Genomic DNA, 27,340 nt, shown 5'->3' on the forward strand with positions numbered 1-27,340 from the left:
CTGACCCGGGCTCATTTTTCTTCACAGCACTTATCACCACCTGATATTATATTTGTCGTTCACTGTCAGGCAAGCTCCATGAAGGCTGAGAAGAGCACTGGACACAGAGTAGGTGCTCCATGGGTGTTTGACGAACGAATGACTGACCCAGCTATGTTCTGTTAGCACAGTGAAGGGGGCGAGTTCAGCTTTGGCTAGCTCTGGAGAGGAGGACAGCTGACTGAGTCCTGAGGGATGAGCAGTTCAAGGTGGGCAGCTCTCTCTTTGGAGCAGGCCTGGAACTGTCCTCATCTGGGTCCACATCTCCCTCCCACCCCTCCGGAGCCCGTCCAAGTGGAGACTATTTTCATTCGTTTGGGGATTCTCTGGAGCATCTGGCACAGTGACTTGCATTCATTCATTCCATGAATACTTATAAAGCTTCTACTAGGTGCCCATTACTGTTCTAGATAGAGTAGAAATTTTAAATATTTCTCTAAATTGAACTGCATTTTGAAAAGTCTGGGATTGTGTTTGAGTATCTTTGGTCAGAGAGAGCTTTTTAAAACTCAGATGATACGTCCTTTAAAATATAAAATAGTTCCTGAATCACAACCTTCAAGATTTTCAACTTCAAAGAAATAGCACAGAGCCCACTGCAAGCTTGCTTCCAAAAACTGAATTCTCATCTCTATAGAGGGCAACAACCCTCTTGGTTCACCTCAGTGAAATTTACAATGATGATGCAAGGACCATGAGTCAAGATCCAGGAAAGAGAGGGTAGAATCTGGAAAAACCCCAGTACGAATAGGTTTTTCTCTCTGTTAATGTCAATGTCCCAAACTGACACCAGAGTACTGACATGCAAATGGAAGGCTCAGAAATAAGACAAAGACAAACAGAGACCTCACAGCTCACCTAATGGATTTGGAGTTTGCAAGAAAGCAATACCATAACCAAAGACAGGCAATATAGGCACAGAAAGAATGCAATGGACTTAAGGAAAAAAAAAAACCCAAGATGCTATTAATTCAGTAATGTGCTACAGAAAGATTTTCTTTATGGAAGGCACATACATCGATAACCAGTAGTAGTAGTTTATAAAAACCATAGCAATCTCTGAGCAAAACAATATTAGTGAAAAAGTCTCTGTTAGGAAGCAACAAATCAGAAATAAGAGCGGCTATCATCTCGAAATATTTTTTAAAAATTCCCAAGTGTTAGAGGGCAGACAGCAGAAGCAAGAAGAACTACAACCCTGCAGCCTGTGGAACAAGAACCACATTCACAGAAAGACAGACAAGATGAAAAGGCAGAGGGCTATATATCAGATGAAGGAACAACATAAAACCCCAGAAAAACAACTAAATGAAGTGGAGATAGGCAACCTTCCAGAAAAAGAATTCAGAATAATGATAGTGAAGATGATCCAGGACCTCGGAAAAAGAATGGAGGCAAAGATCGAGAAGACGCAAGAAATGTTTAACAAAGATGTAGAAGAATTAAAGAACAAACAAACAGAGATGAACAATACAATAACTGAAATGAAAACTACACTAGAAGGAATCAATAGCAGAATAACTGAGGCAGAAGAACGGATAAGTGATCTGGAAGGCAAAATGGTGGAATTCACTGCTGCAGAATAGAAAAAAGAAAAAAGAATGAAAAGAAATGAAGACAGCCTAAGAGACCTCTGGGACAACATTAAATGCAACAACATTCGCATTATAGGGGTCCCAGAAGGAGAAGAGAGAGAGAAAGGACCCGAGAAAATAGCTGGAGAGATTACAGTCGAAAACTTCCCTAACATGGGAAAGGAAATAGCCACCCAAGTCCAGGAAGCGCAGAGAGTCCCATACAGGATAAACCCAAGGAGAAACATGCCGAGACACATAGTAGTCAAATTGGCAAAAATTAAAGACAAAGAAAAATTACTGAAAGCAGCAAGGGAAAAACAACAAATAACATACAAGGGAACTCCCATAAGGTTAACAGCTGATTTCTCAGCAGAAACTCTACAAGCCAGAAGGGAGTGGCATGATATACTTAAAGTGATGAAAGGGAAGAACCTACAACCAAGATTACTCTAGCTGGGAAGGATCTCATTCAGATTCGATGGAGAAATCAAAAGCTTTACAGACAAGCAAAAGCTAAGAGAATTCAGCACCACCAAACCAGTTCTACAACAAATGCTAAAGGAACTTCTCTAAGTGGGAAACACAAGAGAAGAAAAGGACCTACAAAAACAAACCCAAAACAATTAAGAAAATGGTCATAGGGACATACATATCGATAATCACCTTAAACGTGAATGGATTAAATGCTCCAACCAAAAGACACAGGCTTGCTGAATGGATACAAAAACAAGACCCATATCTATGCTGTCTACAAGAGACCCACTTCAGACCTAGGGACACATACAGACTGAAAGTGAGGGGATGGAAAAAGATATTCCATGCAAATGGAAATCAAAAGAAAGCTGGAATAGCAATACTCATATCAGATAAAATAGACTTTAAAATAAAGAATGTTACAAGAGACAAGGAAGGACACTACATAATGATCAAGGGATCAATCCAAGAAGAAGATATAACAATTATAAATATATATGCACCCAACATAGGAGCACCCCAATACAAAAGGCAACTGCTAACAGCTATAAAAGAGGAAATCGACAGTAACACAATAATAGTGGGGGACTTCACAGGTGAATTGTATCAAACATTTAGAGAAGAGCTAACACTCATCCTTCTCAAACTCTTCCAAAAAACTGTGGAGGAAGGAACACTCCCAAACTTATTCTATGAGGCCACCATCACCCTGATACCAAAACCAGACAAAGATACTACAAAAAAAGAAAATTACAGACCAATATCACTGATGAATATAGATGCAAAAATCCTCAACAAAATACTAGCAAACAGAATCCAACAACACATTAAAAGGATCATACACCACGATCAAGCGGGATTTATCCCAGGGATGCAAGGATTCTTCAATATACGCAAATCAATGTGATAGACCGTATTAACAAATTGAAGAATAAAAACCATATGATCATCTCAATAGATGCAGAAAAAGCTTTTGACAAAATTCAACACCCATTTATGATAAAAACTCTCCAGAAAGTGGGCAGAGAGGGAACCTACCTCAACATAATAAAGGCCATATACGACAGACCCACAGCAAACATCATTCTCAATGGTGAAAAACTGAAAGCATTTCCTCTAAGATCGGGAACAAGACAAGGATGTCCACTCTCACCACTATTATTCAACACAGTTTTGGAAGTCCTAGCCACGGCAATCAGAGAAGAAAAAGAAATAAAAGGAATACAACTTGGAAAAGAAGAAGTAAAACTGTCACTGTTTGCAGATGACATTATACTATACATAGAGAATCCTAAAGATGCCACCAGAAAACTACTAGAGCTTATCAATGAATTTGGTAAAGGAGCAAGATACAAAATTAATGCACAGAAATCTCTTGCATTCCTATACACTAATGATGAAAAATCTGAAAGAGAAATTAAGGAAACACTCCCATTTACCACTGCAACAAAAAGAACAAAATATCTAGGAATAAACCTACCTAAGGAGACAAAAGACCTGTATGCAGAAAACTATAAGACACTGATGAAAGAAATTAAAGATAATACCAACAGATGGAGAGATATACCATGTTCTTGGATTGGAAGAATCAATATTGTGAAAATGACTCTACTACCCAAAGCAATCTACAAACTCAGTGCAATCCCTATCAAATTACCAATGGCATTTTTTACAGAACTAGACCAAAAAATCTTAAAATTTGTATGGAGACACAAAAGACCCCAAATAGCCAAAGCAGTCTTGAGGGAAAAAAACAGAGCTGGAGGAATCAGACTCCCTGACTTCAGACTATACTACAAAGCTACAGTAATCAAGACAGTATGGTACTGGCACAAAAACAGAAACATAGATCAATGGAACAAGATAGAAAGCCCAGAGATAAACCCACGCACCTATGGTCAGCTAATCTATGACAAAGGAGGCAAGGATATACAATGGAGAAAAGACAGTCTCTTCAGTAAGTGGTGCTGGGAAAACTGGACAGCTACATGTAAAAGAATGAAATTAGAACACTCCCTAACACCATACACAAAAATAAACTCAAAATGGATTAGAGACCTAAATGCAAGACCAGACACTATAAAACTCTTAGAGGAAAACATAGGAAGAACACTCTTTGACATGAATCACAGCAAGATCTTTTTTGATCCACCTCCTACAGTAATGGAAATAAAAACAAAAATAAACAAATGGGACCTAATGAAACTTAAAAGCTTTTGCACAGCAAAGGAAACCATAAACAAGACGAAAAGACAACCCTCAGAATGGCAGATAATATTTGCAAAGGAATCAATGGACAAAGGATTAATCTCCAAAATATATAAACAGCTCATGCAGCTCAATATTAAAGAAACAAACAACCCAATCCAAAAATGGGCAGAAGACCTAAAGAGACATTTCTCCAAAGAAGACATACAGATGGCCAAGAAGCACATGAAAATATGCTCAACATCACTAATTATTAGAGAAATGCAAATCAAAACTACAATGAGGTATCACCTCACACCAGTCAGAATGGGCATCATCAGAAAATCTACAAACAACAAATGCTGGAGAGGGTGTGGAGAAAAGGGAACCCTCTTGCACTGTTGGTGGGAATGTAAATTGATACAGCCACTATGGAGAACAGTATGGAGGTTCCTTAAAAAACTAAAAATAGAATTACTATATGATCCAGCAATCCCACTACTGGGCATATATGCAGAGAAAACCATAATTCAAAAAGACACATGCACCCCAATGTTCACTGCAGCACTATTTACAATAGCCAGGTCATGGAAGCAACCTAAATGCCCATCGACAGACGAACGGATAAAGAAGATGCGGTACATATATACAATGGAATATTACTCAGCCATAAAAAGGAAGAAAATTTGGTCATTTGTTGAGACGTGGATGGATCTAGAGACTGTCATACAGAGCGAAGTAAGTCAGAAAGAGAAAAACAAATATCGTATATTAACGCATGTATGTGGAACCTAGAAAAATGGTACAGATGAACCGGTTTGCAGGGCACAAATTGAGACAAAGATGTAGAGAACAAATGTATGGACACCAAGGGGGAAGGGTGGGGGGGAGATGAATTGGGAGATTGGGATTGACATGTATATACTGATGTGTATAAAATTGATGACTAATAAGAACCTGCTGTATAAAAAAATAAATAAAATTAAAAAATATTAAAAAAAGAAAAAAAAAGGTTAAGGAAAGAAAAAAAAATTCCCAAGTGTTCATTAAATCTGTGTATTATCCTATGTTCTCTGAACCAAACTGATGCACCAAACAAGTTTTATATGATTCTCTCTATATAAAGAGTTTCCTTTTTTCCAAATTAAAATCATATTTCTCTTTCTCTCTCAATACTACTGAACATGTTTCCATTCTACTGCTGGAATGAGTTATTTACTGAGTCGTTCTTGTCAGTTACTAGCAGTAAAATGTTTTAAAGACCTAAGTCAGCGGTCACACAGTGTAAATTTGTTTTCCAGTTACACAGTTTTTCATTGGCTTCATTAAAAAAACATACAGCTGATGGGGACTGATAAGTTATTATTGCCTCTCTGTTAAAGAGACAAGACGAGAGAGGGTGTGAGAGCGAGTGTGGAGCACAGGGGCTCCAGAGCCCAAGCACAATGCAATCACTTCACTCCAGATGCAGCTGAAGGAGAAAGAAGGGGAATGCCAGAAAAGCAGAATGGGACTAATGGACCTGAGAAAACACGCCGAATGGTTCATCTCGGTAAATCAGAGTCCAGTATTTACCAGGCAGCAAAGCCCTCAAGAGCACATCATTTATCTAGAAGATACAAAGCGCACCTCGGCGGGCCGGGCACGCCTCGTGGGGGAGCTGGAGGCACACGGCACAGAGCCCCCCAAACTGCTTTAACCATCCGACTATGGTGAAGGGGAAAGATGCTTACTTGGGTGTCACAGGAGAAGATGACCTCTTAGAAACGCCTGCTGGAAAATCGCATCTTCTCAGAGGGGACATGAGGCCCACGCTGGGAACGGAAGTTGTTGTTCTCGGCCCCCTCTTCATCTTCTCCGTCTGTAGGGGACATAGAATAGGACGGCCATGGCCCATGACTGCCATTACTTCTACAATTTCTAAAAATACCCCAGATAGAAGCAATGCACAGCTTTCTTTCAGAAGGAACCATACGGAGCTATACTGCTTCCCACAATGGGAATCTTTGCAGAGAAGCACCAGGGGGTCATCATATTTAGGTCATTCAGTTAAAAAAAAAACCAAAAAACCTCAGCCTTAAAACATAAAGACCGCCTTCTCCTTGTTATCTTACAAAAAGCTAACAATGGAACCAGACTATGGTCCTGGACATACAGAAGCTGGAATGAGTACAAAGATATACAATCACCATTAAAAAAAAAAGCTATAGGTGGGTGCAAGACAGTGAGCTGGGGACCCTTACAGTGTACCCAGTTTAACGGGGACTGCCACCCCTCCATCCCTCTGTGTCTTCCCCATGGCCTGCCTCACATGGGCCTCTGTGACTGGCCCGCGGCAGGCAGTCTGCAACGGTGGTTCCCTTCTCTCCCGATTGTGATTTTCCGCAGCAAATCCTCATGCAGCCCCCATGCCCACATACATTAGCCCCCTCCCACAGGAGTCCACCCAGCAGTAAAACCCTAGGGTCTGAAACATTCACTTCTCCTGTGAGAACCTTGGGATCACACTGGATTAAAAAAATAAATATGGTGTTATAAAATAAATGCCCAATGGTAATGTGGTGTTTAAAATGAGTCCACATGTCATTTGATGCTCCTTGCTTTAACAGGTGGAGCTCAGTTCCCTTCTCCTCAAGCATGGGTTTGGTCTCTCTCTCTCTCTCTCTCTCTGATCTCTTGCTCTAGGGGAAGCCAGCTGCCATGTTATCTGGACACTCAAGCAGCTCTCTGGAGAGGTCCATGCAGTAAGGAGCTGGGGCCTCCTGCCAACGGCCATGTGAGTGAGCTGTCCTGGAAGAGCCCCAGTCAAGCTTTCTGACGACTGCAGCCCTGGCTGCCGTCCTGACCACACCCTCATGAGAGACCCTGAACCAGAACCACCCAGCTAAGCCATCCTCAATTTCTGACCCAAAGAACCAGTGAGGTAATAAACATTGGCTTTAAGCTGCTAAGGTTTGGAGTAATTTGTTACATAGCAAGTGTAACTAATGAAAGTAGTATGGCGTGTATAATTTCTAAACAAATATACACAATCGGGGGTACCTGCTCAACATCTGCCTTACTGATAGTGTTACCATGACGACAAAAATGTTTAAAGGCCACTGTTGTGGATGAAGGTTGACCTAGAACTTCAGTTCTGGTTGCCTGTAGAGGCAAGACTGGCCCAGAATCAGACATCCTTAAAGAAGCAGAGAAAGGGCACTCGGAACATTCCTTCTGACGCCCGTCCTCTGGAGGACAGGCTATAACGAGGACAAGGGCTTTAGGAATCTGTTCCAAGGCACTAAGATTTAGGAGGGTGCAAAAAGTTAAATGATTTTCAAAGGTTGGGTGCAATTTTAAACCAAATCTGCCCCTTGAGCAGTCCCTGGAGATTGATGGAAATAGACCCCAGGTCAAGTGCAGGGAGTAATCACACTGTCAGATAAACCAGTCCCGAGGGGTGAGTGAGTATAAACATACCGGGGAGGCCTCCGCTCCTGCAGGGGCTCCTTTCCCAGCATCTCCTACGCCAGATGTAGATGTCGTCTTCTTCTTCTCGGCATTTCGAGTGGGAGAAGACTTGTAGGAAGATTTAAGGGGGCCAGCAGGAGCTACACGAGGACAGGCATGGGATACTAGAGAGTTACAGTATAAAACCCAGAGACACAGGCAGCATAGACGGAAAAAGTAGGGGGAACAGAGGGTTGGGAAGAACACCACATTTCTGTTAAAACATGACACGGGCAATCCACATTCTCAAAATACCACCATACTTTTTCTAGTGTACACAGAATAGACCGTATCTTAAAAGACCCCCATACTCAATGCTCAAGAGTCCAGTTCATTTCAGGAGTTCAAAATCTGGGCTTTGGAGCCAGATGGGCCTAGCACCATCACCTAATAGCTGGATCACCTTGGGTAGGTGACTTAACCTCTCTAAATGTCAATTTCCTTGTACAGGAGAGAGTTAACATAGCAGACCTGACTGCTGTCCTTGGAAGGGCCTGTTCACAAGGTTGACCCCTGTAAGCATCTGGAAACTTGGATTTCAGGAGGGTTCTCACCATTAACTGATGAGTAGCTCACTGTGCCTAAGCTGTCTGTACAAACAACATGACTGATCTTGCTTTCTTGCTCTGGGTATGGAATGTGGTATGTGCCCGGCAGGGGAAGCCTACGTGACCAGTGCTGGGCGCTGAGTCTCTAACGAGCCTCCCTGGTTGGCAACATTTCACGCGTGTTGTCGCAGCTCGTTGCTGGGGGACTCAGGCACATCCTGTGTGACTCCACTGGGAGGGGACTCTTGGAAAGCTGCACCTGGTGTCCTCTGGACTCGCCCGTGCGCCAATTCCCTGTGCTGATTGTGCTCTGCAGCCTTCCGCTGCAACATCACAGCTACGAGCGCCACCACACGCTGAGTCCTCTGAGTCCTCCTAGCGAATCACTGAACCCGGGGTGGTCTTGGGGACCCCTGACACAATTGGTGTCAGAAGCAGGAATCGTGAGAAAGACCCTGATTCCCTGATGTATAGTAAAAGCATTGTTTGGTAAAAGGAAGGAGACAGGGGCGGAGGATGACGACCCTCTGGTGCCTGGTGGCTATGGAGCCCCCCACCAGAGGAAACAGCAGCCAAGCTGCTGTCTGCTGCGAGAGGTGAAATACCTATGGAATCTGAAGATGACCCATGGAACTCCAAGTGCTGGCTTGCTCGATCCTCTGGCTGCTTTTGGCCATGCTGGCTTAAGTGAGGGAAAGAGTGCAGCCCAGGTGATGCCTTTAGTTTTCACTTTCTCCTCCAAGTGGAAGTGGGACACAACCTCCTTGCTTTTTACCACCAGTGGTTTAGCTGGAATTTAAATTCTGAGTAGTGGAACCAGAACAAGTCTCCATACCTGGTGATTTTTGCATAATGGAGCCCCTGGGAAAAGGGAGTTGTAAAAAGAGAGGCAATCTCCAGACAGAAACACACTTTTGAAGTTTTAAAAATCAACCCGGAACCACTGTAGATACAGAACACCCCTCCGTGGGGCCCTAATCTGAGAAAACATCACAGATGCTGGCTGGACCATCCGGGTCACAGACAAATGCACACAGGAAAGGGCTCGTTCTCTGATGGGACCATCCCCCTCTGGGGGATGCACCACTGCTGATGAAACAAGACGTCTGGTGTTTGACTTTCCAGATTGGCTACGGTTTGTTAACAACGGACCGAGAGCCTGACTCTACTTCCCTTGCCCTTCTCCCGCTACGCACACCTCAGAAAGGCAACTTGTTCAATGCACCCGCCCCTGAAAAGGGCCTGATCTTTTCTAGGCTGCTCACGGGATAAATGAAGAGGATGGAAGAGACGGGGGATGATGCAAACCTAATTTGAAATTTTTTGAAAATTCAGGATTTTGTCCTAGTTTCTGAGCATGATGTGTCATTCTGCTTAAGTTGGACACATTTTTTTTTAAAATAAATATGCTCTTGTCCTTCTTGCATTCAACCCTTCTAGATGAAAGGTCCATGTGAGAGTAGAGGATGACTGAGAAAATGTAAAGTTGTGGTTATTGAAAGGGGCATGCTGATAACAATGGAGAAAAACAACAAAACCCAGCCCCCCTGGAGTGGTGCAGGGGAGGGCCAGGGGAAGGGCATTCACGATCTTTCTCTTCCAGAACTGTTTCTGGGAACTCTCCCCTCTTGCTGAAGGAAAACCACACTGCCTTTGCAAGCTGCTGCCAGCGCTTCAGATTCAGACAGATTGCAGGTGACAGCATGACCGTGAGACGGCAGGGGCAGGCCAGCTCCTGCGCAGTCCCCGCTCAACACCTCCACACGCAGTCCACACTCGGCAGGAGATGAAGCCAGGGTCGCTGGCAGAACTGTTTGGAATGGACCGCCTCAGGCAGTGCCTCTGAAAGCAAGGACTGAGAGCGGGGGGGACCCTGTGAGCCTGGACTGCCTGCCCAATGCACGTCCTGCGTGGGGTGCCCGGACATCATAAACTCTGTTTCCAGGGGACACGTGTGCTCTCGGGGACTGTACTTGTACCATCACGACACTGCCTCAGCCCTGGAAGGCTTCGGGCCAGCTTCACCTTACTGCCCAGCGCTGGCTGGGCCTGAATTGATGCCTCAGGCCAGGTAGAAGAGGTTCATACGGAAACTTACGGAGGAAGCCAGCTGGCTTTCTAGGACAGACCTTGATGGTGACTGGTCTGTGTCCTAACTGTCTAAGTCCAGCACCCCTACATGGCACAAGTGAGATCCACACGGTAGGTTGGCCTCAGCCTGCTATACGAGCTCCTATTGATAATAATTCTGCCGTAAAGACACCGTGGCCAAGGACCAAGGGGGTGAACTGTGCAGAGAAGAACAGAAAAAACACAGCAGGCCTAACTGCTCTCCCTGGAAAGGCCTGCTTACCACGCTGGCCCCGGCATCGGGGAACTTGGATTTGGGCAGAGTTCCCACCGTTAACTGGTAAGAGTGGCTCACTGTGCCTAACCTGTTTGTACAAACAACATGACTTACGCTGAACACCTGCTTTCCTTCTGAGTTTGGAATTTGGGTACATACCTGGCAGGGGGTGCCCACGTGACCAGCCCCCACTAAAAACTCTGGGCACTGAGTCTCTAATGGGCTTCTGTGGTTGGCAACACTTCATACATGTACTAATTCATTGCTGGGGGAACGTGTCCTGTGTGACTCCACTGGGAGAGGACGCTGGGAGCCTGTGCCCGGTCTTCCCTGGACTTTGTTCCTTGTACCCTTTCCCTTCACTGATTTTGCTCTGTAGCTTTTTGCCGTAATAAATCATAGCTCTGAGCTCTCCTAGAGAATCATCGATCCTGGGAGTGGTCCTCCTGACACATTTCTCATTCTCAAAATGGGGATACTTCCTACTTCCCAGGAATTTTTTGTTTATTTGTTTGAGATAGAATTCATATATCATAAAGGTGTACAATTTAGTGGTTTTTAGTATATTTACAAGGTTGTGCAACCGTAACTACAGTCTAATTCCAGAACATTTTCAACACCCCCAAAAGAAACCCTGTGCCCATTAAGCACTCACTCCTCTTCCCCCTCCCCTAGTCCCTAGTAACCACTTATTTACTGTCTCTCTGGATTTGTCTATTCCAGACATTTTATAAAAATGGAATCATAAAACTTGTGGCATTTTCTGCCTGGCTTCTTTCACTGAACATAATGTTTTCAAGGTTCATCACGTAGCATGTATCAGTAATTTATTCCTTTTTATAGCTGAATAATATTCCACTTTATGGATAAACACATTTTGTTTGTCCATTCGTCTGTTGTTGGATATCTGGGTTGTTTCCACATTGTGGCTAATCTGAAGAATGCTGCTGAGAATACTTGTATACTTCATTGTGTACGTTTTCAATTTCCTTGACTCTATACCAAAGAGTAGAATTGTTGGTTCATGTGGTAACGCTAACATTTTGAAAAACTTGCCAGACTGTTTTCCAAAGCAGCTGCACATTCTACATTCCCACCAGCAATGTATAAAGGTTACAATTTCTCCCACATCCTCGCCAATACATATTACAGTTGACTCTTGAACAACACAGGATTGAACCGCATGGGTCCACTTACACGCAGATTTTATTCAATAGTAAATACTACGGTACTATTTGTGGCTAGTTGAATCTGCGGATAGGGAACCAAGTATACAGAGGGCTGATTATAAAGTTATATGCAGATTTTTGACTGAGGCGGGCTGGTACCCCCAACCCCTAAATTGTTCAAGAGTCAACTGTATTATCCTTTTTTTCTTTGAATTTTAGCCATCCTAGTAGTGGGAAGTAGTATCTCATTATGGTTTTGATTTGCATTTCCCTAATGACTAAGGATGTTCAGCATCTTGTCATGTGCTTATTGGCCATTTGTATATATTCTCTGCAGAAACAGCACAACTACTTGGAAACAGGTAGAACTAGGTAGAGGACAATATGTCATTTATATGTTACCTCACTGAATGCACTATATCTTGGGAACTGACACGGAGACCAGACATGCCCTAATGTGGACACGGCATTACTCACTTGCAAACAGGGAACACTAGTGCCCATTAATTTTTTTTTTTTTTTTTAGTCCCCATTAAACTTGCCATGATGGTTTGATCTGCTTTGGTCAAGGAAGGGCTTTGATGGTGTGGCCCACTGTTTCTTGGACGTCAATGTGCAGGTCTGGCGGGGCCTGAGAGTCCATCCTCCTAAAAAGCTCCCAGGTAATACCAATGCTGTTGGTCCATGGACCACCTCTTGAGTAGTGAGGCTCTAGATACCTGTTCTGACTGTGTCCATCATTGTGCTATCTCATTTAATCCTCATGACAATTTAAAATAACTCCACTTTAGAGATGAGGAAACTGAGGCTTAGAGAGGTTAATTAACTCACCCAAAGTGGTAAGAGCTAGTAAGTGGTAGAGCTGGTTATGGAACTTCTGAGATTGCAGTTTATAGGCTACTTTACCAAACCGTCTATTTAAAAAAGTCTACTAACCGCCATAGCTAATGAGATGGATTTTTTTTTCCTAATCCACATGCCCTCAATCATAAAATAATTTACTCACCTCTGTGACACTTGAAAGAAAAGAAATATAGCAACAATAAAACACTGGTGGGTAGAAAATGTTATTAACCATAGAAGACATTTCATGAAGCCAACAAATGTGAAGCAAGATATAAAAATTCAGGAATAACTCAAAGGCCAACCAATACCATTTGGGGCATTTTCCTCAGTGTCACCAGCTTGGCCTCTTTTACCTGAGTGACTGGCCTGCTCAGAGAGCATGAGTGCACTTCTGCTTCTGGCTAAAGAAGCCTGTGTGGGTGTCAACAGTCGCATAACAAGAAAGGTTTCCATGGAACTAAGGTGCGTGCGATGAGCTGAGGGACGGAATCAAATGAAAATTTTAAAAAGCAAAATTAAAACAAAACAAAATAAAATGCCTAAAACAACACAGTGCATGATGCAAATCAACTTTTGGGTGGCAGAACGAATGTGGAAAGAAAAAATATTGTAGCAAAGGATGGCTTCGGAGCTTGTCATAGTAAAAGAAAACAGACGCTGTGTCATTTAGAGCTTGGGAGAGTGTGTTACTTCTCTTGGGGTGCCAGAATTCATTCAACATGCTGTTACAGAATTAGAGTATCACCTGTACCACCCGAAGAGAATTAGCCCATATTCCAAGGTGTCACAGGGACTCAAGAAACCATTTACTCACCAAGTAGATCTAACATTGGAGAAAAAGATTACTCCTACAAAACACTTGTTTTAGGCCCTCTGTTAGGAAATATTTCATAACACACTGATTTTGTTAATGTAGAAATATGCATCCTTTCATACTTTTCCCACGCAAGTAAGGGCAAAAGTTAAATAAGAAACATTAAAAAAAAATAGCCAACTAATTATCAGCTTTAATGGAAGTAGTAGTATCCATAATCTAAAATTCAGTGACTGAAATGTTATTTTGATGGTTTCGGAACATATTATAAGATAATGGATTAACTTTTCAATGACTTGAAAAGTTTTCTTCTTTGGGTATCCACTAGCCAGTAAATGGCTTGGGAATTTCAAATTTTCAATTAATAATCCACAAGCAGATAATTCAGTTGCCAAAAATATATAATAACATACTGATTATCTTTACACATTAATCAATGCAAATATGAATTTAACATCAACTTGTAACCATATGAATTAATGAAAACCTATGGGATATACTCACAAATGGAACAGCTATACAGAATTAAAAGCATGTAGATGTTTTCTCATCCAGCTCCTAGTTAATTCAAGGTTTCCAGCGCTTACCCATGAACTGCATCAGAGAGCATCAACACTGACACTTATGGGGTCTCTGCCACACATGACAGACCTCTGTGCTGGAGGCGCAAGGTCAAAGCCAGTGGAAAAAAACCAGGAACGCACACCGGCCTCTTCAGAGTCACAAACACCCTCCTGCTCACCCCCTGGTGATGACTCGATGTGTTACGTACTCCACTGGCACCTGACACTTCTTCAGTGATGCTTTAAGATACGCATTTAATGTATGGAGAGCTTCCCTCCCTTCCTTAACCTACAAACTCTGAAAGGTAGCAATTCAGACTTTTAGTGCCTTCTCTGAGCCTCCATTAGAACATGGGTGATTTTATATCTATTCAGTTTCTGGAACTGGCACCCGTCCTATACATACCATCTCTCACCTCAAAACAGAGCGCCAGAAAAGGCCACCCATCCTTTTGCCCTTTTAAAGATTTCATATTAGTTCTGAACTTCTGTTTTCAAAAGAGAAACGGGCAGGCTTACAAACCACAGACAAGAGCAGAGCCCCATTTTTTTCACTCATCTAAGTCTCCCACGTACCTCTCTGCCTCATCAATCCCGCCGTTTCTGGCTAATCAACAATATCGCACCAATAACTGGGCAGTTACTTTTTTAACAATCACATCTGCCCACTGGTCAATTAACCCCAGGCCAGGATAACGTCTACACGCACTGTGGAAAATGGAAGTCTCTTTCAGACTGTGAGCATAGCATTAACTCCTGTCCCTATTCAACAATGACCTGGTTGTGAAGAGCGCGTTGCCACATTCCAAAGTCCTATTAGTGAGGCCCTGGGGCTCCCACGCACAGATCGCAAGGCTAGGAGAATGGGGCTATTTGCAGAAGGCTCAAGAGGGGCTCTCCCAAAGACCAACGTTAACACGCTCACGCTAGAAAGAAGAAAACTGGACAGACCAGGTCTACACGTTCACTTGCCTCGGTCTGGGGAATAGGACATTGTCGCGGTGGATGAAGACAGGCGCTTACTCATGGGAGGCTCCGTCTGCTTTGGCAAATTCATGGTTGATGTTGAAAGTTTGTCACATGCTGCAGAGAAATGCATTAAAGACATTGGTATTCACACCACTCTAGACTAAGAAACACATTTCCCAAAGTGTCCTCCTGTCCTCATCCACACGCCTCCAAAACCACTGCTTCCAGCTCCCTGCCCTCCACTTGGCGCGTCTGGGAATGCCCGGGCCACAGCAGCCATCCGTCTGAAGCAAGTTCTTCCCTTCTATTGCTCAACTTCGTGTTTCTCTTTGACTCCAAATGTTCAGCCTCACTCAACTGTTCAACTAAAGCCCTGTTAATCCCACCAGCCAACCACTTCCTTGTGTCCAGGGACTTTTAAGTAAATTCAGACCACACAAAAACAAAACCAACCTGGACCCAGAGACAAAGCACCACTGCAAAATGTTCTACGATCTGACTGAGACTGGGTGAGGTGAAACCGGACTTTTTCTGAGGTTATCTAGAGCTCAGGTTGCAGAGAGAAGTAATTTGTAAAGCAAGGAGCTGTATTTAAAGCAGAACAACCTGTAGCAGTTGGTTTCTTCCTTTTATCAAGAGATGGGGTCACAATGGCCCTTTCTCAAAGGCTATGACTGTTTACGGTTAGGATTTTAAAATGTGGTCCTGGGTTTGGTACTCTTAATTTCCCACCGTTATTTTAGACGGGCTTCTAAGTGAAACGACTGCGGCAACCCGAGAGGTGCTCACAGTGCCAGCCAAGCCATATCCGAGCTTGAGGCAAAAGGAAAGATGTGTGACCCCGGCTCTAAAGGAAGCAAACTCATCAATAATATTTTCAAAATCTACTCTTCTACTCATCTTGTTTTCAAATGAGAGAAGTGTCATGTTTGACAATTTCTCCTGACCAAGTGATGACCCTAAATAATTTTTAAATAACTTAGACTGGAGTAAAATTATAATACAGTCTGTTTGGGTATAAATAAAATATTTAAACTTAAAATGGTATGAGTTTTAATACACCTACTTTTCAACGTTTCAGTTTGAGTATTTTAATGTTCTGGGAAAAATAACCATTAGAAATTACATAAAACCATGTCTCTAGGGGTACACATTTCCCCTTTTGCCTCAGGCTCCGATATGGCTCAGCATGGTACTGGTCTTTGCAAATTCAATATTTTGTTCATCATAGATTGTTCTCTATTCATCTTGATTAAAATATTCTTTTATCTTGATTACTGAGATTTCTGCCACTCCCTTAAACTAAGTGCTCCAGTCGAGTACCACACTCACCTCACCCTGTCCCAGGGCCCTGGGTACGATTCCCAAGGTGTCATTATCAACTCTACCTGCCCCTCTCTGTTGGGGGAAGGCCAGTGCCCATATGACAGTGAACGTGGCCCAGGCGGCAAAGTCTCTGCTACTCAGCAACACCAATAAAAATTATTCTTTGTCAAAGAAACGCTGGAGACCAAGGATATTTATTCCTACTGCTATAATTTGACCTTCTGGGTGGCTGGGAAATATTGTATCCCTTTTACATCTTGTTTTTTCTTTACCAGTCAAAGATGGGTTGAATTTCTAAAGTCCCTATTAAATGGGAGCAAGGTTTTGCTAGTTCTATTCTTGACCTAGACCCTAAGAATTTCCCAGGCCTGTATACAAAACAGAGAGCCTATCAGAGAGAGGAAATCAAGAACAAAGCCAATTTATCTCCTTGTTTGGATTCACAGTGTTAGTACTGGTAAACTCAAACACCTCTCCAGGAATCCATCACATTAATACCCAAAACTCCGTGTAATTATAGGTTCTGGTAACCAGAAGTGATTGAAATACCCTACTACTTAATGCCTAAAAACCAATGATACATGAGAGCGTTGAAGATCTAAATGCACAGAAGTCAAACACTGACAAGATTTTCAAGGCAGAAGTTAGTGAGCTTAGGATGAAATGTCTCCAGGGTACTAGGATGTAAGGCATGCACGCTCCACGATGACGAACAAAGAAATATGGGCATGTCATTCACTTTCTAGAAAAAAGTTCTAAGGGGTCAGACTAAGAAATCAATTGTAAAAGTGCTTGAGACAGACACAGTGATGGAGGAGGGTGACCGGGACAGTCATCACAAAATGCCACGGCACAGTGATGCTCGGATATACCGTTGGTGGACTCAGCAGCGGCGGCAGTGGTCCCTGGGTCCGGAGGGAGGGTGCTGGCTGCTAAACCTAGAGGAGGGGGTGGGGTATTTCCTGATTCACCTACACAGCAAAAAAAAAAAAAATCAGAGCAAAGACAGGTAAAAGAAAAAAGTCCCAATTTCTGGTTGACTCTAGTTTCTATTAGGAAATTAGAAAAAGTAACTGAGATGGGTTGTTGACGTCTCAGAAAAAAAAGAAAAGAAAAGTATATTCACTGACAAAAGGTTAAAAGCACAATACAGCAAAGTCAAGAAACTGTACCACTCATGTAAACCCATTTGCTCTCAGAAAGAGCTGGTATACAGCTCCTGCATAACAGAATGGCAGACACAGAAAAGACACTAAAAAGAGGGCAAAACCACCCAGGGACTAGTAACAATCCATACATTAAACATTTGAAAATTTAAAGATGAGTATGAACTGGATAATGAAATAAATAAGTCACCTTAAAACAAAACTGAAAAAGCAACAAAAATAAATAATGTGGAGGGAAGAACCCCAGCCCCTTTTAGGGGGTTACTGCTGCTCAGCCTTTCCCCGTCGTGCTGCAGCCATGACTGAGCCTACTGTCATTGACCTTCCCTGAAATCAGGTTACCTCTGGGCTTGCTAGGTGGATCCGGTTAACCAGGCTCTACATTCATTTTCTTTGTTTTTCTTTTGTTTTACCTCAAAGCCCAGTTACTGTATCAACTGCTGTTTGTGAGCAAGAAGAATGAACAGATCCCCTTCGCAAGAAATGCATACACAGGAAGCTTGGCAGCTTTAAACATCACATCCGAAAAAGGTACCTGCAGATCGGTACAAAGCATCCCCCAGATCCTGCGGGTGCCAGTCTGCCCGTGATCCCCCTCCTGCCCCAAGATCTCCCCACCGGGCCCTGCGATGCAGGGACAGCCCTTCACTCACCATCGCGTCCTCCGGGCCCCGCGGCCAGTGAGGCTCCCCACGAGCACTTCTTCTTCAGCTCCAGCTGCTGTGTGCGCTCCAGGGACCTGCGCATCATCGCCTCCAGCCGCTCCTGCCCGGTTCACGCAAGAGAGAGCAAGATTAACCACCCAGCCCCGCGGCACTGCTGCACCTCCGCGCGGGGGTGAGTCACCAGACGGGGCTCTCCGCTCAGCATCCAAAACCCAGGCTCGCGTGCTCTCCCCACCACACCAGCGCCTTCTCAGTGGGCGGAGAGTAAACAAGGCGGCTAGTGCTGGCTCCCAGCCCCAGCACCTCTCCCCTCCCACGGGAGAGGCTGCTGCCGCAGCCAGGCCTTGATTTGTTTAAGAATAATGCCAGACAAGCATTAACTCCTTGAGGCCTGTACCATCCAGTAGAACTGGAATTGTGCTCTAGAACCAACTGCATCCTCTCTTGTTGACAAGCATCAAGGACTATGATTTGAGTAAACTGAAATATAATTTGAATTTTAATAGCCTTAAGCATAACTTTTTCGGGGGATACACCATGACTTTGAAGTCCATTTTGCAAAGTCCCATTTTCCTCTTAGAACTTCTTAAAGGGGAATTAATTGTTCTCTACATTATAACTCTTTTCTGCTATGTAGTATCTGGGGATAATACTGCATATTTCAAAATACAAGAGACAAAAGTAGAGAAACTTGTGTCCACAAAATCAAGCATCTATGCATTCTCAGAGTTAGACGGTGGGGCGGGGGGGGGGGGGGGAGGAAGAACTAAACAGTTTTTAGCCAGAAGAGAAAAGCAACAACCAGGCTTCTCTCCTAACAGAGCATTTATCAAAAGCACGCCCCTGCATTAACCAAATTGTTCTTTTCATAAAGCTGGGCCTGACTGCTGGCAAGTCTTTCCCTGGCACTGGAGTGAAGCTGTCCTAATTCTGAGCTCCGCACCACCTCAATGACACTGCAAATACCAAATCCGCTCCCTGCCTCCACTGGAGAAGGCCCACAGGGTAAGCAGTTACACGAACACCTTTTCACCCTCATAAAACCCCACCCTGAGGTGCTCCTGGAACTGGGCTAATCCTAGCCCAACTTCAAAACAAAAAGATACTATTTTCTCATGACTTAAATAAACAAGCAAGCAAAATTAATTTAGGGCAGCACCAACTGAGTGACCGTGACTTAAGGATCGGGGAAAGGCTCCTTTATTTCACTCACTAGAAACACAGAAAGGTCACTTAGGAGGTGCCTGGATCTGTCCCTTTTGTCCACACCAGAGGGATGAGATGAGCATTCTCCACATCTCAGCCTCCTCTGCATAATTTTTCTCCGAATAGCACTTTGCTAAAAGACAGCTTCTCCAGGGACCTGTGAGCAGAAAGGGGATTTCTTTCCTCCTGTAAGTCTCAGATTTGTATTTGCTATTAACTGCGCTCTAGTTTTTGGCTGAGACTCTACAATGAGTGTGCATTTCCTGGCAGAATCCTGTTCTCAAGACCCTGGCCCATTAAATTCTGACAGCCAGCCCCAGCGGTTTGTCTGAGAAAAGATGAGGGCTTGGAGGAACTAGAACTTCTTGACTATTTGAGGACTGAAGTCTGATCACTCAACACTGGGGCTCGATAGTATTCCTTTATATGGATTTAACATCAATTATTTAACCAATGACCTAATTTTTTTTATATCTTTATTGGAGTATAATTGCTTTACAATGTTTTATTAGCTTCTGCTGTACAACAAAGTGAATCAGCTATACGTATACATATATCCCCATATCCCCTCCCTCCCACCAATGACCTAATTTAAGTGTTGAAATCTTTCACCTCAGAGTGAATTTAGTATTGAGTGGGTTATGGGATATTGCCTACCTGCCAGAAAGACCTCACGAGACAGTCCTTGGGCTTCCCTGCTGGCGCAGTGGTTAAGGATCCGCCTGCCAATGCAGGGGACATGGGTTCGAGCCCTGGTCCGGGAAGATCTCACATGCCACAGAGCAACTAAGCCTGTGCACCACAACTACTGAGCCTGCGCTCTAGAGCCCGCGAGCCACAACTACTGAGCCCGCGTGTCACAGCTACTGAAGCCCGTGTGCCTAGAGCCCGTGCTCTGCACGCAACAAGAGAAGCCACTGCAATGAGAAGCCCCCGCACCGCAATGAAGAGTAGCCCCGGCTCGCCGCAACTAGAGAAAGCCTGCTCACAGCAACGAATACCCAATGCAGCCAAAAATAAATAAATAAAAAATAAATTTATAAAAAAAAAAAAGTCCTTCATCTACTAGGAGACAATGAGAACAAAGAACACCAAGACTCACAGCCAACCGTATCACTGAATAGCTATCGAGGGGCATAATTTTAAGGGAATGTTCATCCAAAGCCAGACCTACTCCTGAGCCTTTCGGTTACCTTTAGAAAAAATACCTCTGTCATCTACCCCCAACCCACTGAGCTGCTCCAAATTCTACCATTAGAGATTTATTCCTTTGAACTGTATGTAGACTTACGAAAATGACGCTATCCCTGAGAGAAGACACAGTCACTCTGTGTCACCCACTTTTGGAGAGATGATTAAAAATAGGTGGTAACCAAGCTCTATGGTAAGGGGACTTATAAAACCCAAGCTGTCAGAATCGGATGTTTCAAACATGTCAAAACCAAAACTGGTTCACTTCACTCTTATTAGAGGTTAGTCCCATATAGTCCCGTATTACCTAGCATGTGTGTGTATCTCTTTCTGTTCCTTCATGTGATGGAATGCAAAGAATCCTAGCTTGGAACCAGCAGATATGAATTCAAATCCCACTTCTGCCTGCTACTTAGCCCCATGACCCTGAGTTAATCGTTTAATGTCATCTTTGGGCATCGGTTCCCTTGTCTATAAAATGGGTATGATATTACCTATATTACAGATCATTCAAGTCTACAAGATAACAACTAGCATAGTAAGTCCTTAACCAATGCTAACTGAACCCAAGTTTGAAGAGGAGGATTGTTAACATGGCAGTTTAGAGCAGTGGTTCTCAAATGTGAGTGAGTCTGCATCAGAATCACCTGGAGGGTTTGTTAAATCACCAGTTGCTGAGCCCCACCCCCAGAGTTTCTGAGTCAGCAGGTATGAGGTGAATGTGCTGACAATGCATTTCTCGCAAGTTCCCAGGAGATGCGGGTGCTGCCGGTGCTGGGATGGTGCTGAGAACCACTGGTTAGAGGAAAGGCTGAGCACGAGAGAGCGTGTGCGAGAAAGTTCAATCACATCAGAAGAACGGTATTAATAAATATCACAGCTGCATACTGCATACTGCAATTCCTGCCAAGTTCTGGCTCTCCTGAGGATCATCTGATGATCAACAGAGGATGGGGAAAGGGCAACGCAGATTATTGTCCCTACAATGTCCTCTATTGGGTGGGGCTTAGTGGAAGGAGGGAATGAGGGCAACTCACCCTTGACCCCTTGAGCTCTGGCCCTAGACCTGCCTGGATGAACTTAGAGGAGATCCATGACCAAGGTGACGCACTGAGCTGGCCGAGCAGTATGAAAGGACTCCAGCAGGGCTTGGCCTGGCCACTGTTACCCAGACAACTGTCTCAGGCAGGAGTGGAGGGCTGACTGTGCCTTTTCCACTGCCCTTACTACATGTGTTCTGGGGATGACAGCATGGGGACAAGCCCCCAAACGGTCCTAAGCCGGGCTCCGTGGAGGGCTCTTCTCCCTGCAAACACGTCCACATCTGGCCAGAAAGCCACGTAATCACCATGCCCCATGCCAGCCAATGCCCTCTGAGAGCAGTCAGCGCTCAGCTTAGTGAAGTTTTTGCTTAGTTGAGTTCAGAAAGTTCTCATTTTTACACTCAGCCTGGTGGGTTTTGTTAGGTATCAAGCAAGAAGATTATGAGAAGTTGTGATGTGTTCAAGTAACTTACAGAGATGAAGGTACTCTTTGAAAGAGGTCTTTCCTGGTTTTCCGTTTAGCACGAGGAACATAGAGGTGGCTTCACCAAATACCATTTTCCAGGGCCCCTAGTCATGAAGCTATACTTCCCTGAGTGGAGAAGGGGTGAGCGCATTGTGCTGTCAGCCTTAACCCAGGCAGATGACAAAAGCTTGTTCCAGAAGCTTGAATCTTGGGAGCTGTGTGGCATGTGAAGATTGGAAGAACCCACCTGTAGGAGAAGGCGGCCTCCAGCGAGGAAACGAGCTCAAGGTCAGAGTGTCAACTGGACACTGGACTCCCCCTTCCCAAGGACAGGCCTGACCAGCTTCCAGCCCTCGACACCTCTGGGAGCTAGGCCGGCTGTGATGCCCACTTCTGTGTTGGTGGAGAGGAGGCCTCCAGGCCGAGTCTGGGGCTCACCCACACAGATGTGAGGCGTTACCAAGAGCGACATCATGGAAACAGTCCTAGGCACATGGAGCCAGGGCAGGGCTGGTGGGGAGGTGAGGAGTCAACAGGCCTTTTATGAGCTCCTAATATCAGACCCAGAGAGGCAGGAGTTTGTGGGCAACGCAAACACTTTCCAACAAGCTACAGAAGCAAAATGGAATGAACCATCTTCCTGCGGAGGCTTCTCCCTGGTTGACAGAGACAGGCCCTGACAAAAAGGACTTAAATCTGGCACTGAGAAGAGGATGGAGAGTCTCCACAGCCATGTGCCAAGCAGGCAGCAGCCCTCCCAAAGATCTCCAGCGAACCATGGGGGCAAATGCAAAGGCTTTCCTTTGGAAAGGGCCCCCACAGCAGAGACCTATCTGTCCTCTCCAAAGACCACCCATGAGAATGCCAATCGGACCTCTGCATTAGCAGAGCACTGATGATGAGGTGGTTAACAGGCCAGCCTGCATGGGGAGAGTCCCTAAGCTCCACCTGGGTCTCCGGGGGCTCAGAGGGCAGGAGCAGGTGGTGGAGGGAGCCCACTGCTTCCTCCGGTTGCTCTACACCCATGGGAGGCCCAGCTCCCAGCCCTGCCCTGCCGTGTCTGGGGAGAAGAGGGGCGCAAGCTCGATGTGTGTTTGTGCTGACCACGGGCAGGCAGCCTGCCCCACTCCCCACCATCACCACACCAGGGGTGAAAGGGAGCACACAAAGCAAACAGGAAATTGTCCGAAGCACAGCCACTAACGAGTCAGCTGCATCAGGACCAATCATCTGGCATGCCATCCCCTCATCTGTCACACGGGTTCCTCAAAGGTGGACCCGTGTGACACTGTCAGGTGTGGCAGAGGCTCAGGAAGCGTCTCCCGTGACTTCACAGCACCCCTTCCTGGAAACGGCAGTGACACACATTCCCTGCAATCAGCAATCCCGCAGGAGGTCAGGAGTGGAAATGGAGAGAGCAGGGAGAAAAGAGAGAAGCTGTGAGTCAAGGAAGGGAGGATGGGAAGAAAAGGGGCGGGTCCAGCACTCACGACAAATACCCAGGCTGGGAAAGGAGAGATCCGCTCCGTCACTGAAACAGCCCAACGCACTGTGGCTTTTCTCTTGGTCTCTACACTCTGTGCCATAGTCTTTCCTGGGTAGCTCTCTCTTGACCTTGCTTCAGCCAGGGTCAGCTGAAGGCACTGAAGGGAAGCTAACATTTCTGAGCGACTACTCTGTGCTAGGTGCTTTGCTGGCACTTTCAGAAGTCACCTCCTTTAACTCCTATGACCACGTCTGTTTTGGGCTGAGGAGACTGAGCTAGAGGGGTCTGAGACTTGGCCCTGGCTGCCAGCTGCTTAGGGGGAGGGCTGGGATTTGCACCAGGAGCTGACAAAGGCAGGCAGTGATCGGGCTGCGAGAGCAACAGCGACTGTGGCTAAGACCCTGGCTCAGGCCTCCATTCACTAAGAGGAACAAAGAAGCCGCCATTTAAGCCTGTGCTCTGTGGGCAAAGATGGGTCTAATTCTGTGTATGTGAGCATGTTTGTGTTTTTTTTTTTTAATTAAAAAAAGACAGGGCTTCCCTGGTGGCGCAGTGGTTGAGAATCTGCCTGCTAATGCAGGGGACACGGGTTCGCGTCCTGGTCTGGGAAGATCCCACATGCCGCGGAGCAACTTAAGCCCGTGAGCCACAACTACTGAGCCTGCGCGTCTGGAGCCTGTGCTCTGCAAAAAGAGAGGCCACAATAGTGAGAGGCCTGCGCACCGCGATGAAGAGTGGCCCCCGCTTGCCGCAAATACAGAAAGCCCTAGCACAGAAACGAAGACCCAACATAGCAATCAATCAATCAATAAATAAATTTTTAAAAAAAAGAAAAAAAAAAAAAAAAAGACAAAAGGGTAAAGACAGTGATAACAATTCAGAGATTAAAAAAATACTGAATTTATACCAACATCTCTGTATCTTATAGTGTTGGCGATTAACAAACCTCTATATTGTTCATACTAAATGATGAGTCACACTTTGTTATACAGCAGAAACTAACACAACATTGTAAAGCAATTATACTCCAATAAAGATGTTAAAAAAAATAAAATAAAAATAAATTTAGTAAGATTTTAAAAAAGAAAAAAAACTAAAAAAGAGTGAATATATGTATATGTATCACTGAATCACTGCTGTATACCTGAAACTAACACAACATTGTAAATCAACTGTACTCCAATTTAAAAAAAGAATTTTAAAAAATACAATTAAAAAATCAGGAAAAAAAATAAACAAATCCTTCATTCAAGGGTAATTCATTCAAATATCATCCCCATCTATTATTACTTACAATAAATATTTACCTTTTTGCTTACTAATCATGTATTAAAATTTGTAATACATTTATGCTTTTACAAGTGGTAAACAAAATAAAAATAAATGATGAGTCACTATACCTTATGAATAAAAAATGATCATCACCTGATACAAGGCTATGATTACACCCTTAAAATACACTTGTTAAGAAAATCTATACCCCAAATATGCTTTCTAAATATATTTTCAAAGTTTAGTAATAAAGGACTCTGTCAGGGTAATTACATTCCATTTCTTTTTTAAAAGATAACTGGAGAGAAAGGATGATTAAAGCAAGAACATGCATTAAAATAGAAACAGACTAGCACGTCTGTATCGGAAGGTAGACTATTTGATTCTCCAGCAGTGAGTACAAGGTCATGCTGTCCTCCACCCTCACAGCCCGTCCTCCAGCCTCGTGTCTGTCCCGGAAGCAGAGACTCCCCAGCTAAGCTGAAAGGACCTGTCTCTCTGTTCCCGTGCTAGCGTGCGCTGCGGAGCCGGCTGGCGCCCAGCCCTCACCTCCTCCTCCCGGAGCTGCTGCCTCCTCTTCTCCTCCACGGCAGCCCTCTTCCGCTCCTCTCGCTGCCGCTGCTCTCCCAGCTTCCGCCATCGCTCCTCAATCTGCTTTTCGTACTGGAGCTTGGCTCTCTTCTGCTTCTCCAGGATCTGCTGCTCCCGGGCAGCTGGGGGAAGGAAGGCAGAAGAGAGGTGTCATTACCAGAGCACCCCACACCATTTGGATCAATACCAAAAACGCAGAAGTAAGAGTGACCCCCAAAAAAGAGCCCGGTGGGATCGTAGGCTGAAGTGACTGAGATGAAGGGTTCTGGCGCCTCCGCCACTAGCTGGGTGACCCTGGACATATTAACCACGTCATCTCTCCGCCTCAGTTTCCTCCTCTGTGAAGTGGGGATGTCGCATGTGCAACATCACGTGCTGTGGAGACCGAATGAGACAATGCACGGGAAGTGGACAGTCACTGCCCCCGCACGTGGGAGCTCTGCCTGCCATTGCCATCAAGTCAGACTCGTCCCAATGGCTAGGCCACACGCAGGATTGAGAAATGAGAGCTATCAGGGTATCTTCACTCGGGACACGTTAGCTGTACACGCATCACGCACCAGACGCTGAGCTGGGTGAGGGTAAACAGAAGACGATGAACAGGATCGGCCGGCCTCCTTCCTGAGACATTTACTAAGGGCCTTAACTCCACCTGGCCAGGCAGGCAAGGGTTCCCTGGAGGACGCAATGTCTGAGCCGACCAGCAGGAGGCACTCAAGGAGTAGGATTCGAAAGCTCCTCATCTGTCTCAGTGCCCTGGGGAAGCCACTCCACCTACCTCGTGGCACCCTGGGGGGAACAGGTTGGACGAATCTGTCCATAGCCTGCAAGAGGTACGACAGCCTTTCTCAATGCGTTCCCTGTCCTAACACAGAAATGGCCTTCGGTGCCGATTTCCTCCATTCCCCCGAGGATGGCCCTGCTAGCTGCCCTGGGGAGAGGCCGCCTGAGCGGGCGGGGGCGGTGACTGTCTCTTGTTCTCCAGCATCCTACCCACAGCTCTAGCGCAGTGCCAGTAACAGAGGTTCAACGCATGCTCAGTGAGTAAATCAACTGTCCTGAGAATTATATAACAACTGTGAACGGGCCAGTGGCAGTGCGGGTTTGCTCCCAGTTTTCCACGTTCACCTAGCAACTGTCCCAGTTCTCCTCCCATTCAGTCACAAATTTCTAAGGGTCTTGAGAAAAGACATCATCACATCTCCACTCCCTTAGACCTAAACAGCCAAAGGGCACAACTTACCAAGACATTTTTCTCTTTCTTCTCGTCTTTCTTTAGCTAGTCGTTGTCTCTCATCAGATTTTAAAAATCCATCCATGCCTACAAGAGAGAAAACACAATGAAAGACTTCACTCTCCCCGTCCGCTGAGTGCCAGGGACCCCCTTGGCCTGCACCCTGGGTCTGGCCACATGCACACATCATCCAACAGCAGTGCTCCGTACCACACACACGGCCCGATCCTGAGAGTCGAGGGGCAGTAGCCACGGCTGCCACGCTCCCCCACCAAGCTGGGTTGGTAGTGGCCCAATGCCAGCCCCAGAGAACCAACCCTTTCCCTAGTCCTCCATCCCCAGGCCTGGCCTCACAGGGGTCAGAAAGTGCAAGAAGTGACAGGTCTGGCAATGTGCAGAAAAGCCCACTGGGCCTCCCCCCGTCCGGCTCCCAGGGGAAGGCAGAAGCACAAAAGTAGACACGATTATTACACAGACAGTGAACATCTGACTTTCTGGAAGGAGCCAACTGCTGAGGGACATGTATGAGCTCCTCGGGTGAACACTGAGAAAATACAACACTCAGGTTTGATTTCGTTTCCGCTAAGTTTGCTCCCATGTCAATCTTAGCATTTTAGAATCACAAAGAAGGAATATAACGTACTCCTGTTTACAGTAAGTCCCCTACAT

At 45.1% G+C, this 27,340-nt stretch overlaps 1 protein-coding gene across 7 annotated transcripts in view; it reads right to left on the reverse strand.

Moving 5' to 3' along the window:
* The window catches only part of MAP7D2 (MAP7 domain containing 2), a 97,793-nt gene that overhangs the window by 27,124 nt on the left and 43,329 nt on the right, over nucleotides 1–27,340 (reverse strand). For 2 of the 7 annotated variants that reach the window (XM_061178542.1, XM_061178538.1), the window contains exons 2-8: nucleotides 26,681–26,758; nucleotides 25,396–25,559; nucleotides 18,171–18,282; nucleotides 15,029–15,139; nucleotides 13,033–13,155; nucleotides 7,740–7,894; nucleotides 6,011–6,138 (exon numbers count right to left, since the gene is read on the reverse strand). In XM_061178542.1, coding sequence (XP_061034525.1) covers nucleotides 6,011–6,138; nucleotides 7,740–7,894; nucleotides 13,033–13,155; nucleotides 15,029–15,139; nucleotides 18,171–18,282; nucleotides 25,396–25,559; nucleotides 26,681–26,758 — 871 coding nt within the window. The remainder of the gene's footprint in view (nucleotides 1–6,010; nucleotides 6,139–7,739; nucleotides 7,895–13,032; nucleotides 13,156–15,028; nucleotides 15,140–18,170; nucleotides 18,283–25,395; nucleotides 25,560–26,680; nucleotides 26,759–27,340) is intronic. The other 5 variants (XM_061178539.1, XM_061178541.1, XM_061178540.1 and 2 more) reach the window with 5 other exon arrangements.

The sequence above is a fragment of the Eubalaena glacialis genome, chromosome X (assembly GCF_028564815.1).
Source record: "Eubalaena glacialis isolate mEubGla1 chromosome X, mEubGla1.1.hap2.+ XY, whole genome shotgun sequence".
NCBI classification, from domain to species: Eukaryota; Metazoa; Chordata; class Mammalia; order Artiodactyla; family Balaenidae; genus Eubalaena; species Eubalaena glacialis.